General features: G+C 39.4%; 1 protein-coding gene across 1 annotated transcript in view; it reads left to right on the forward strand.

Moving 5' to 3' along the window:
- DCDC1 (doublecortin domain containing 1) overlaps positions 1–13,381 on the forward strand; it is a 394,396-nt gene that overhangs the window by 327,851 nt on the left and 53,164 nt on the right. Inside the window, 6 exon segments of the mRNA XM_066360544.1 lie at positions 206–384; positions 3,494–3,592; positions 8,438–8,444; positions 8,446–8,538; positions 8,809–8,944; positions 10,473–10,632. Of these exon segments, the coding sequence (XP_066216641.1) occupies positions 206–384; positions 3,494–3,592; positions 8,438–8,444; positions 8,446–8,538; positions 8,809–8,944; positions 10,473–10,632 (674 nt within the window).

Raw genomic sequence — 13,381 nt, forward strand, 5'->3', positions numbered from 1 at the left:
CTGTAAATATATATATATATAAATTTCATGTAATTAAAACATTTTGTAAATAAAACATTAATGAGACTTGTCTAGAACTTTTTAGATGCCCAACATATGTTTGATGAATGAATGAGAGAGTAAAGGTATAAGCAGTGTGTGACACTTTTTTTATATCTAGTAATAACTTATTTATTGTCAAATTTGTCATTTCTTTCTGAAGGAGTTTGATTGGCCAATAGAAGGACTGCTTGTTCCAAACAGTCCTTCCATGAAGAAACCCATCTGTAAGTCACCGGAGCAGTATGCCCCTGTAAGACTCAGAGTTTTGAGGAATGGAGACAAGAATAAAAACAGAGCCCTGGTTATAATCAGTCCAGACATCTCACCTGGACGAAAAATGCAGTAAGAACAGCTTGTTCATTTTTCTCATTAAATACACTTTCTAATTTCTACAGATTTTTGTCTTCTTGATTACAGATGTTTTTCTGAGAGAATTATGTGTTGTTGTTTTTTAAAGGCCTCCTATGTTAATATTTGGAGATGAAAATTGATACTAAGGTTTATTTAGTTTGTGTCAGTAAATATTTGATCTCTTGATTTAAGCTGGCATCTGATAAAATAATGAGTTAGAAATGAGTTGTTCTGAAAAATGTTTTATATCAATCTCTATTTTGAATGACCAATTTTTTATTGAGTTTTATGAATGTATTTTGACATCACTGGGCTCATAGATTGCTTCTTAAATATAATTTTATAATTATTTATTAAGTCATCATTCACAATTATTTACATTTTTTATCTTAGGCATATTTAACAAATAAATATAGTTCTCAAATATAATTTTATATCTTTGACTTGGAATAACATTTTAAAAGTTCATAATCATAGAAAAGCATTGATCTGCACTTTCTCTTCTGTTATGAGATTTGAATAAAATCTTCTGAAACAGCCAATATCTCTCCAGCCTTGGAGAAAAGTCACCTGCTATATTTTCATTACATTTTATGGCAAAAGGAATCACAGATCAGTGCAAAGCTCTGATATAAAGAATGAGTTAAACACATTGTTTCTCATATGATTAGCAGTGATATTACCTCTTGACCTTTCTTTTGAGATGTTTAGAATATTTGAGGCTGCTGATAATAGTTTAATATAACTTTCTTCACATTGATTAAATACACTTCATACATCGCTGAACAATGAGTAACATTCAGATCGGCTGTCCACTGAACTGCCTTGTAAAGATGATAAAGTAAAAAATTAATCTTCAAAGTAAAGTCAAGCCTGAAATTGAAATCTTTGACGCATACATTTCATAATTAGCTCATTCTGCTAGATGTACAATGTGAGGGTAATGCCCTTAAAGTAGTATATGACTTTTCCTTAGCACACAAACTTAGCAAATAATTTCTGTCCCTTCCTACATTTATTTTTTTCTTATTCTGTATATGTGTGGCTCAAAATTATATACAAATTTTTGTCTTTTCTCACTAATGTTTTAAAATGCGTGGTTCATTCAGTGAGGTTCTCCAAATATAATTTGAGAGATTTATTCATTTGGACAGCTATTCTAGCAGAGAGGATGTGAAACTCTCTGCTGTCTTTGTTCATGGAACAATGTGTCCTGGTTAATCAAATACTCACTTTGTTCACTACATGAATTAATTTTTCCCAAATAATTAAAATACATTGGCATACACTTGACTCTAATACTCTACTAAATTGAGCTTGAGTTTTCTTGGCGGATTCAGAAAAGTTTTCTACAGCATCAATAGCATTTCCCTCCAGAACTGTATGTAAGTCCTGTAACAGAAAGTTTCAATGGAGAAAGATTGGGCTGACATTAGAGGGAGGTTGTGTTGACCAGCTTTGGTGGCCACTGTTTAGATTGTGTTCTATATGAATGGTACCCCAGAGTTGTGCAAGGTGGAAGCCTTGCTGTGCTACTTTTAATATATATATCCAAGTCAAATATGTCCTCTTCCAGAATAAGTAAATGCAAATGACATGTTGGGGTAAATTGCTTGCATTAACCTGAATCTTATTTATAAGAAGAAAGAGAGTTGGGCTATTTAATGTCTTTGCAAGCACAATCATGCTAGAATGATGAAATATACAATAGATGCATTTAAACCAAATTCTTCTTTGGTAGCATGCTATGCTTTATCTATTAAATAATTCATTCTTGACAGTTTAAGAAGCTTTCATTGTTGTCGTTGTTGATTTCTCCATCTATAAAGCCAAAAGATCAAGTAGTATTTGTTTATTACTTAGTTAATTGTTATCTTTGTGATTAAAAAAATCTTGTCAAATAGTCTTGATAATGGTTGCCAAATATATGTAAATTAAGACCATTGTGATTTTTGTGTCACAAGTGAATTTCACCTCCCAGAACTATAAACAATGTTAAACAAAGACAAGTTTTATAAGTGATATTTTAAAGAATTGTAAGAGGAAAGGCTCAACTTGAATCTATAAAATTGAATACTTTCTTTCTTTCCATCACCATGGCTCCTCTCTCTCTTTGTGATTAACCATTTAGGTCTCCATGCTGGAGGTAGAACCCCACGGTGATGTGTTACTCATCCATATACGTGCTGTCTGCTATGGGGTGGCCATAGAACAGTGTGTCCTGGTCAGTCCAGTATTAAGTCACTTTACTCACCATATGATGTAGGAAACACAATAGGCCCTAAACCAGTGTTTAGGGAATGAATAAATTAATTAATGAGCCTGACCTGTGGTGGCGCAGTGGATAAAGCGTAGACCTGGAAATGCTGAGGTTGCTGGTTCGAAACCCTAGGCTTGCCTAGTCAAGGCACATATAGGAGTTGATGCTTCCAGCTCCTCCCCCCTTCTCTCTCTCTGTCTTTCCTCTCTTTCTCTCCCTCTCCTCTCTAAAATGAATAAATTTAAAAAATTAATTAATGATGAATTATATTGGATTATTATATTCAATAAATGAATGAATGAATGACTATATTTGACCACTATTTCTTTCATTTAATAAAATGTAGAGATTTAAAAAATTCACAGAATAGTTTTCTAACTTGAAAGTTTGAAGAAATGTATCTTGCAATTAAATATTCTTTTTCTGTCATCATTATTCCTGATTTTTTCAGTTTAACAATATTTAAATTTGGATTAATTGCCTATAATATATGAGTAGCACAACTATGAACAATATATGTATAAAACATCCCAGGAAAAATAAATGTCATTCTGCATTTTCTTTAAACTTGATAAACTCGTATCTTGGAGTGCTCAGCATTAACAGAAAAGGATTAAAATATTAAAACTTAATTTTCTTACATAAATTGCTCATAATATTTATGTTCATGAAGTTTAATTTTTAATTGTGATGGTTTTTGAAACCTTATTTTTCAAAGATTATTTTAGGGCAAATAATGATCAATTAAAGTCTCATGGTTTTTCACATATTTAAACAAGTTGAAAGATAATTGGCAATACATACTGACTTCTCAATCAAATCTCGGATCCTTTGTTTCAGAAATGTTGACACTGAGATGAAAGAGAATGGGAAAAACTATGTCACTAAATATTCTGAAACAGAAACAACCCAGACTGAATTTCATCAACTTTTGGAGAAGTAAGTACTGCTATCCTAAATGCAAAGATATTTTTCATTCAAATGCTTGAATGATTATGTGTAACACAGAACACAAAACACGTACATACTTTCATAAGAAAACAATTGTTAATATAATAATCCAGGAACTTTTAATCTGTTAAATGAATCTTCTTTGTTACTTCATGATATGAATGGTAATTAATATATTTCGCCAAAAAATTTAAGACAGTTTCCCCTATCTTCTGAACTATCAACTTTGTAAATATAAATTTTTTCCATTAAAAAAATATATATTTCATAGTTTTACAGTGCTTTTCTTTGGTTCAGATTTGAATTGAGGGCAGGGTAGTTTACTACCTTAAATCAGTTTTTATATTTCACTAACATGTATCTTATTTGTGAAATGTTCTAATTTTCTTTTGGTCAGTGTTTTCCTAACCAAGACAAAAATTATTCCCATAGAATTTGATAACCATTCAAGGTAGAGCACCCAGTATAAACATTTTTTATTTTATTTTATTTTTTTACAAAATATGTCTTACTGAAGACAAGTCTTTTGGAATATGAGGGAAATTATGCTATCCTTTAGTTATTTAATAATTCACACAAGACAGCTTTGAGGGTCTTTGTTGGTGGTTCTTCCATCTATAAAGCCTAAGAAAGATATAATAGCTAACAGCCTATTTAAAAATAATAGATATGGGTCCTGGCCGGTTGGCTCAGTGGTAGAGCGTCGGCCTGGCGTGCAGAAGTCCTGGGTTCGATTCCCGGCCAGGGCACACAGGAGAAGCGCCCATTTGCTTTTCCACCCCTCCCCCTCTCTTTCCTCTCTGTCTCTCTCTTCCCCTCCCGCAGCCGAGGCTCCATTGGAGCAAAGATGGCCCGGGCGCTGGGGATGGCTCCTAGGCCTCTGCCCCAGGTGCTAGAGTGGCTCTGGTCGCGGCAGGGCGACGCCCCGGAGGGGCAGAGCATTGCCCCCTGGTGGGCGTGCCAGGTGGATCCCGGTCAGGCGGATCCCGGTCAGGCGCATGCGGGAGTCTGTCTGACTGTCTCTCCCGGTTTCTAGCTTCAGAAAAATACAAAAAAATAAATAAATAAATAAATAAATAAAATAAATAAATAAATAAATAAATAAATAAAATAAAAATAATAGATATGGGACAATTTTGTTGATACCTAATGTTGCAGGAAACATGGAATGTTGGAAAGAACGTTGGATTAAGAGTAAGGGAATTAATTTTAATCTTAGGTTTGCCATTAACTAGTTGGAAAACTAGCAAAGCACACCTTTCTCAGTCTTATTTTCCTCTCTCTTGAACAGGACAGCCAAATTAAAAGCTAAGAGGAAGGCAGGAAAGAATTTGATTATTTGAATCTTTCCAGTATCTGTTGTGTTCATATCATGTGCATCAACCAGTCTTGGATGTTCTGCAGGAGATTTCTTTTTAAGGGTGAGCCAGTCTTTGCTCTCTGGAAACTCATAATTCACTGGGAAGAGAGTTTGCTATTGAAACAGTCAGAAAGGGCTGTTTTAATTGCACAGAAATAAAAATGATCAAAGGGTCACTTCATCCATAACCAGGAAGGACAGAGTACCTAGTGAGGGCCATTTGTCAGGGAAGGCCACATGGCGAGGAGCTAACATGAGAGAGGTATAAAAATAAAGAGATATAAAGCAAAAAAGATAAAGTAAGAGGAAAACACATACCCAGAGCTTTTAGTACATTTTGTGACTGTTTTCAATAACTGGGAGAATGTGGTGGGGCTCCTCCCGGGGGGGGGGGGTGTCCTCACAAGTGATTGGATGAAGGAAAGCTCAGCTATTTCAGAGCTGTAACTATCTGCAGACCTGGAGACACAGCTCCCACCTTCACCCCCTGCCAGTTGCTCTTGGGGCACGCTGGGTTGTTCTGAAATACAGTCTCAGGGACCAGCACTCTCTGATGTTCCGCCTCCATTCCAGCTTTAGAAAGCAAAGTGGAGGATTTGACTCCACTCCACTGGACCCTGTACATCCAAGCAGGCCATATGATTACCCATCCTGGCTCCTGGTGTGACAATCAGAGGACTTTATTCCTAGGCCCCTTGCCTGCTCATAGGAGAGAAGTCCTGGACTGTTTACTGAGCCTCCCAGCCTATCTACTTACTGGTAGATCTAATATCTTACTATTCTAGGATAGTGTCCTCCCAAGAGGCCATATGATGTAGTAAAAAACACACAGAGATTTAAGTTTGACTTTTAGCTGTCCTATTTGCTAGTTCTATAACCTTGGACAAGGAACTTAATCCCCAGGCTCAGTTTCCTCATCAGTAAGAAGAGCCTTTCCGAAATGAGAACTAAATGAGAGAGTAGACATAAAATGCTCGCACAATTTGGTCCATTTTAATAAAGTTGCTGATTTTTCTGTGCCAGGAGCTGTAGAGGTATCACACATTTTTTCCTGTAAAATACCCTATTAGATAAGTACTACTGTACTAATAGGACAAATGAGGCTCAGAGAAGTTTAATAAGTTCCCATGGTTGTGCAGCCAGTACACAAGAGAGCTAGAATTTGAACCCCGGCAATCTGACCCTAGAGTCCACGTGCCTTATTAGGCACGTAAGAGCCGTTTTTTCCCCTCTCCCCTTCCATTGATATTGGCCAATATAATACAGATAAACAGCTAATCCCACACCTCTCCAACGCACCTATGTGACCCAATAAAATCTAGCACTATCAAAACTAGGGTTTCAAACTAGGAAGAAGATTCACCAACCACCTTCTAAGCTCCCACTGGCTGTCCTAAGACAGAATACTCCCATAGTCCAGACATTCTTCTAGGAAAATGTCAGTGGGAGCAGAGATGGTGACTGTAATCCATGTCAGGTCAGGCTGGAGCTGTGTGGACCCAGAAAGATAGCGATTTGGGGAAAGTAGAAGGAAACAAGTTGGGTCTTTGGGTGGTACTCAGAGAATCAAGTAAACCTCTAAATGGGGCTCAAGCCTCTTACAGTCCTTCCCACCCCCATCCCACCAACTCCCGTAGATGTGACACTCAGCCTGGTCCTCGTTGGTTTATTAGTTTCCAGACCTGTAACATATGAAGCAGAAATTTAGTTCCCGCTGACTTATTTCTTTCTAAGACCTCTTGGTCTCAGAAATAAAGGCCTAATTATCTGCTCCAGTGCCTTTTCCCAGCTAAAGAAATAAAATTGAGACTTATTCCCTGTTCAGCCATGCCTTTCTGATGGGCATAAAGGCACTTCTAATTCATTTGCTGTAGACAGTACTTTCTAGCATGAAATATATTTAGCAAGGACCTTTGACTTTCCTTCTTCGATGGCGGAGCCATCATGAGGGCACTCTTTAGGAAAAGCCCCACGCCTCTCCTTTAATTTTACTTCTTCTTCCCCATAGCTCCACCTCTATACCTCTCACCTAAGCTGGTCTTATAGATTCCAGCCTTTCCCACCTCCGTCCATCCTTCGCCTTCCCGACAGGTAATTCTAAAAAGCCGATCTGATAACACCACACCTCTGTTCTACCGCCTTCAACAGCTCCCTGCTGTTTATGGGCCAGAGGCCAAGTACTTTAATTTGGCAACCTAAATGCTTTCAATCAGTTCCCATTTTCGTTCTCAGCTTCATCGGGCTCCTCCTGTCCAGACGCTCAGCTCCAGCCGTGAGAAAACCTTCTCTAGGTCCTAACCCTTCTTGATGAACACCTATTCATCTGTCCAGGCCCAACCCAAGTGCTACTTCCTGAGACCAGGCTGCCCTGGAGGAAGTCATCATCTTGCCTGTGCTCTCACAGGCTCGAGCCCGGCGCCTACAGCAGCACCCACTACTTCACATTACATGGCGGTTGCTGACCTGTCTCTCCCCCCACGGGAGAGGGAGCTCCTCAGGGATCAGGGATACTGATCGTTCATCTTGATATCCACAGGGCTGGCTCAGTGCTTTCTGGGGGGAAAAATTCACTGTTTACCGTTTAACCAAGCAAAAAAATCCCTATTTCATAGGAACGTAAAGGGCTAGAAAGGTCACTTCTGGAGAAGGGAGATGAGGAACCACTTTGTGATGGATGTGACTTTGGAGGCTTTGGAGAAAGAGTAGGACTTGAGCAGAAAAGGCTAAGGAAGGTGTTTTAGGCAGAAGGAAAAACAAGAAAACGAAAAAGTGTGGGGCATATTGAGCCAAATTTAAGAAGTCATAGTGATATATCCACCTGTTTATTTAGCATACCTGGAACTATACTACACACTTTCTAAAATGAACTGGTTATCCTCATAACAACCCTGGGAAGTAAGTTTACATAACGCCCATGGCCTGTAACATGGACAGGGAGAACGAGACTCAAAAGGGGTCCGATGGGCTCCAGAGCCCAGCTTTTGACACGCACGGTCTGCAGAGGGAGTTGTCATAAATGCTCCAGGACCCCTGACTTCTTTTATTTTCTCTCTTCTCTGCTGGAAGCTTGCTGTTTAGCTCTTTAGACTAATGTATGTATTTAGCAGAGCTGCATATTGTAATTCATGCTACACTTTGGTTGTACAAAGAAAACATGATTTAATTTGTCTTTAACAATTCGGGTCTTTGTGAGCCCCGCACACCCCCATCTAGAAAAGCACAGATGTTCAGTCGGGTCCACATTTTATCCCAAACATTAATTTGAATAGTCTCTTTGGGGAGGGGTCAGAATTGCCAGTTTTCAGTCTCCCTGTAGCTCCTTTCTTGGATGGAAGGAAAGAACTTGAGGTGAGACTCTCTCGCTCTCTGGGCCCTGCTGGCCGAAGTCCACTCTCTGGGCTCAGACAGCGCGTTGGGTGGTGCTGCTCCCGCCTGCCTCTGCAGCCTGGCTGTTGTTGCATCTCCTCTTATAGGTGTACTTGAAATGTTAAATTTACCTTCTGCAGCTCGGAGATTGTTCAATGACAAGGGGCAAGAAATCTTTACCCTGAGAGACCTTCAAAGAGATGAACTGGTAAAGAAAGACATGAATGAGAAACTGCAAATATTAATGTATAATATTAAAATGTTTTAAACTATTGTTCGTGCGAAAATCCTGAGATCCAGGAAAGTTGTTGCATTTATCAATAGTTTGTGCCTTTTTAGTCTTGTGTATTATCCCATGGTGCCACAGTGTATCTAATCACCTATTATAGGAAGTTTTGACTGTTTTCAGTTCAGGCTGTTACAAATAATGCTGCTGTGAATACTTGCATATGGGATCAGAGGCTCCCTGCTTTGACAGGTGTACGTTTCACGTGGAGAACACTGGATCGATCCTGACCTGTCCGTTGCTCAGCAGAGGAAGCACATCTTCCTGAGGAACTTAGCATCAGATATTTCCAAAATTAAAACCTTCTGCAGTACACATAAGATAGAGGGTAAGCATTGGAATTAATAACCTTAACATATACATCCAGAATAAAATATTTGATGATACTGCTTTTTTTAAAAAAAAAAAATGAGTTTGCTTCTACGGGACCTATTTCATTCCTGCATCTTGCTGTTTAGCTCTTTAGACTAATGTATGTATTTAGCAGAGCTGCATATTGTAATTCATGCTACACTTTGGTTGTACAAAGAAAACATGATTTAATTTGTCTTTAACAATTCGGGTCTTTGTGAGCCCCGCACACCCCCATCTAGAAAAGCACAGATGTTCAGTCGGGTCCACATTTTATCCCAAACATTAATTTGAATAGTCTCTTTGGGGAGGGGTCAGAATTGCCAGTTTTCAGTCTCCCTTTAGCTCCTTTCTTGGATGGAAGGAAAGAACTTGAGGTGAGACCCTCTCTCTCTCTGGGCCCTGCTGGCCGAAGTCCACTCTCTGGGCTCAGACAGCGCGTTGGGTGGCGCTGCCCCCGCCTGCCTCTGCAGCCTGGCCGTTGTTGCGTAGCCACCTCTGCACGTCTTTGCCACAAGACCCCTTGACTTTTGTTTGCCAACCTCTTCTGGAACACACCCCCGCGTGGCTCTCAGCAAATCGTGGCTCGTGGCTGCGCCTCCCAGAAACCATGTCCAGGCTCAGATTTTAGTGGCGTGTGAGAGGTGGCACGACTCCATACTGTGTCCTGAAAATGGGCAGTGTCCACAGTGTTTCCTTCGGTAGCTAAGACACCTGAAGTTGCAGCCAGTAGGCGGGGGATTGCGATAGCCATGCTGGGTTCCTGCTTTCTCCAGTTTCTGCCTCTGATCCCTTCAGGCCCAGAAATGGGGGGTTTTCTCCCAGTCACCCCTGAGAAGTGCTCAAACCTTTGATATGCTAAATGGAAGAAGGTAAAGGGACCGGAATGATCCTCCATCATGACAGTGTCATCCTGGCCTTCATAACCCTTGTCATACACTCTGCTTGAAAGTCAAAGCTGTCTTTGTACTGTTGCTCCCTCTTGTAACATTTCTCATCTCCTCCTGGTCTTCTTCCTTTCCCTGAGTCTGCCTCGGGCACCGGCACAGAGGTCCTATATTTCTAACGGCAAAAAGGGGACCTATTAATATAATTTAAGACATTACCCTGTTGCATATATTGAACACTGTACAGTAAGCTTTGCACATGTCTTTCAAAGCATTGGGGACTTTCACTGAGGAGTTTGGGACTCCACAGAATTTTTTAGAGACATGTATCTAAATAATATAGCCCATTAAAATAGTTAAAATTTACAATAACCTCTTTATTTTTGGAAAACCTTAGTGTTGGTATTTTTGACTAAGAATATCTTTAGAGAAAACAATTTACAAAATTAAATGAAGTGAAATTCAATGTATTAGTTTAAAAAGCAACTATTCGTTAATCTTAGGATGTATTCTTACACTGAGTAGCTGGAAATTATCTGCATTTTTTAGCATATGCTTTGTAATTCCTAGTTCCCTGCAATTGTAACTGGTCTTTGCAACTTGTATGTTTCTGTTCAGCCCTTGTTTTAGAAGTCCCAGGTGACCTTGTGTCGGGAGCCAGGCTTGCTGTGTGTAAACCTGTAGCAACTATTGGAGAAGAGAAAGAAATTAGAGAACCAGAGGAAAAGCAAATGCAAAAAAATGCTTTAACAACAGAAAGTTCTTCCAGTAAAACTCTGTAAGTAATCGGGATGGCCAGAAAAACTACCTGCTCAGTATTGGAACTCAGCTCATTCGCCTGATAACAGCGCAGAGCCCATGCAGGAAACCCATGCCAAGTCTGTGAAACGGATGTCAGGTGAAGGGCTAGTACTGAATGAGTTTCCTGGCAAAAGGATGGAGCTGGGGCTCCAGTATTCAACCATCACAATGATCTACTTTCAGTAATTTTCTTATAATATTACTATTTTTTAAGAACTAGATTCTTAGAATTCATCGTATTTCATTTCCGTAAATGCGGACCTCAGGCGCGCTTCTTCCCTAATGTAATTTCAAGTTGAGTGCATGTTAATGTATAGTTATCATCCCGGATCTCTGAAATAGCTTCCTGATGGGTCTTGAGCTCCATAAACTTCTTCTACTTCACCTGAAGTTCCGTCTATGGACAATTAATACATATTTCCAAAGCAAAATCCTTCTTTATACAGTTCTTTAATGGCCACCTATGCAGACAGAAAAAAATATTTAGGCTGGAATCCTGAGCCTTTCTGAGCCTGCTCCAGGCCTGGCATGGATGGTCGTTGGGACCCCCATGCTTGCCTGTACTCCACATTTCTTTTTCTTTCTGACACGTGAACTCCACCTCCAGCTCAGCAGCTACAAGCTGTCACCTGAATGTGGCCTGCTCCATTTGTACATGACTGCAGGCCTCAAAACCACGTGTTTCTTTCTGTCCACCTCAACTGCCTTGACTTGTCCAGTTTTCAACTGTGGGAAGATTTTTCATCATTGAAATCAATCATGGCAATCATTATACTCCCTTGCCATGCAAACAGCCACCAACCTGGGAATTCCTTGAGGGAAAAAAATTGTCACACGTCTTCTGTGAAGAGTAAGGTAACTGACTTTAATTGTTATTTGTTAAATAAATAAATTATTGAGTTTTCAAATGATAAAATCTCAAATAGCTGATCGACTACCATGTGGTAACTATGAAAATTAATTTATATATCATTGTTATAAACTATTTAAAAAGATATTCTATCCTTAGTTATAAGAATATCAAGTTTTACTTTAGTTATAAGAATATCAAGTTTGGAATATCAAACTTTCACATTTTGATTAATGCCATCTGGCCTTGTGTCCTGACACTAACAGAAGCACTCAAAGGCCTTTTTCAGAGAGAATAGTTTGACCTAGATGACATTTTCCTCAATGGTTAGGAAATTTACCACAGACTTTCCACCACCCCCTTTTGTTCTTCTAAAATAACATATCTTGTGAAACAGTGATCTCTCTGTCACTAGAGTATTGCAGAAGACACGGTTCCATGGAGCCTGCCTGGGATGTGCAGGTGATTCCTGAATCGTGTGTTGAGTGGACTCAATCACTTTTACTCAAGGACTCCAAGCCTTGATGAAATAAATCTATGTATTGGAACACCGTAAATCTTTGCTCTCAAAGATGTTCTTTCTTTTTTCTTGGTTTCTGTTTCCTTTTTTTCCAAGTGCAATCTAATAACTGAAATATGATATCATTAGTTCTTTGAACTGTTTTCTGATGACTTGATTCTAAATCATCTTACATTAGAAAGTCACTGTAAAATTTCCCTAGATGTTCTTTGATATGTTTGTTTGGCAGTTTTCCCATATTTGGGAGGTCTGGTGATTTAAGAAGGGACATCCATAAAGCAGGAGACTAGAACGTAACTCTGGAAGGAACCCTTTTCATAGCTGGTAAAGATCTTCAGCAAAAATGCCAAGAAGCACAGTGAGAAAGAAACTCCAAAAGCTCTAGCCTCCGCACTGATGCTTTATGGAAGGAAGAAAGGGCTTTCCGAGCCTGGCACTGTGGGGGGTGGGGGACTTCTCTTTCCTCACTGCCTTCCAGGAAACCCTGCCCACCTCTTAAGCTTCCTCTCCTACTATCTTTCCCCTCACGCACTGCACACCTGTCACACCAGCATCTCTGTTCCTCAAATGAGACAAACACGTTCTTGTTTCACAGACTTTCCACACGTTCTTTTCTCTCCCAGAATGCTCTCCCTCCAGATCCTCCCATGGCTGACCCCTTCCCAGTGTCCAGATCCTCCCATGGCTGACCCCTTCCCAGTGTCCAGATCCTCCCATGGCTGACCCCTTTCCATTGTCCAGATCCTCTCATGGCTGACCCCTTCCCATTGTCCAGGTCTCAACTCAAATATCATCTGTCAGAAGCGCCTTCTCTGACTCCATTACTAAAGTAGACCCCACCCCAGCCAAACTGTAGCACAATATTCTGTTTCTTCTACTTATGGCATTTATCTTGCTTATATACTGATTTCCTGATCTCTCTTCTTTCCACTAGAATGAATGTAAGCTCCATGAACCCTGATGACTTACCTGTTTTATCACTATTTCCTCACATTTAGAACTCTGCATTTATCATATAATAGACATCCAATAAATACTAGTTAAATAAACAACTAACTGAAATGGATAATTAGTTTTATGAGTGAATGGATTAAAGAATCAATTAAGAAATGTGGATTTTAAATGGACTGTTTTAAAATTGACTTTACTTATTTGTCTGGAAACCCAAGCGCATTTCTATAAATTCCAAGTTAGAAAATGAAACACCTGGATTTGGAGCAATAATATTGTTTCCACCCTGCTAAGTATGTTAAAACTAAAAATGATCTTCCCCCCACCTCTCATTTTCCTCAAAGAAATGGAGTTCATGAAAAAGCTGGGTTTTTTTTTAACTCACAACACAAGATGGCACTGTTG

Source organism: Saccopteryx leptura, chromosome 1 (assembly GCF_036850995.1).
Source record: "Saccopteryx leptura isolate mSacLep1 chromosome 1, mSacLep1_pri_phased_curated, whole genome shotgun sequence".
Classification (NCBI taxonomy): domain Eukaryota; kingdom Metazoa; phylum Chordata; class Mammalia; order Chiroptera; family Emballonuridae; genus Saccopteryx; species Saccopteryx leptura.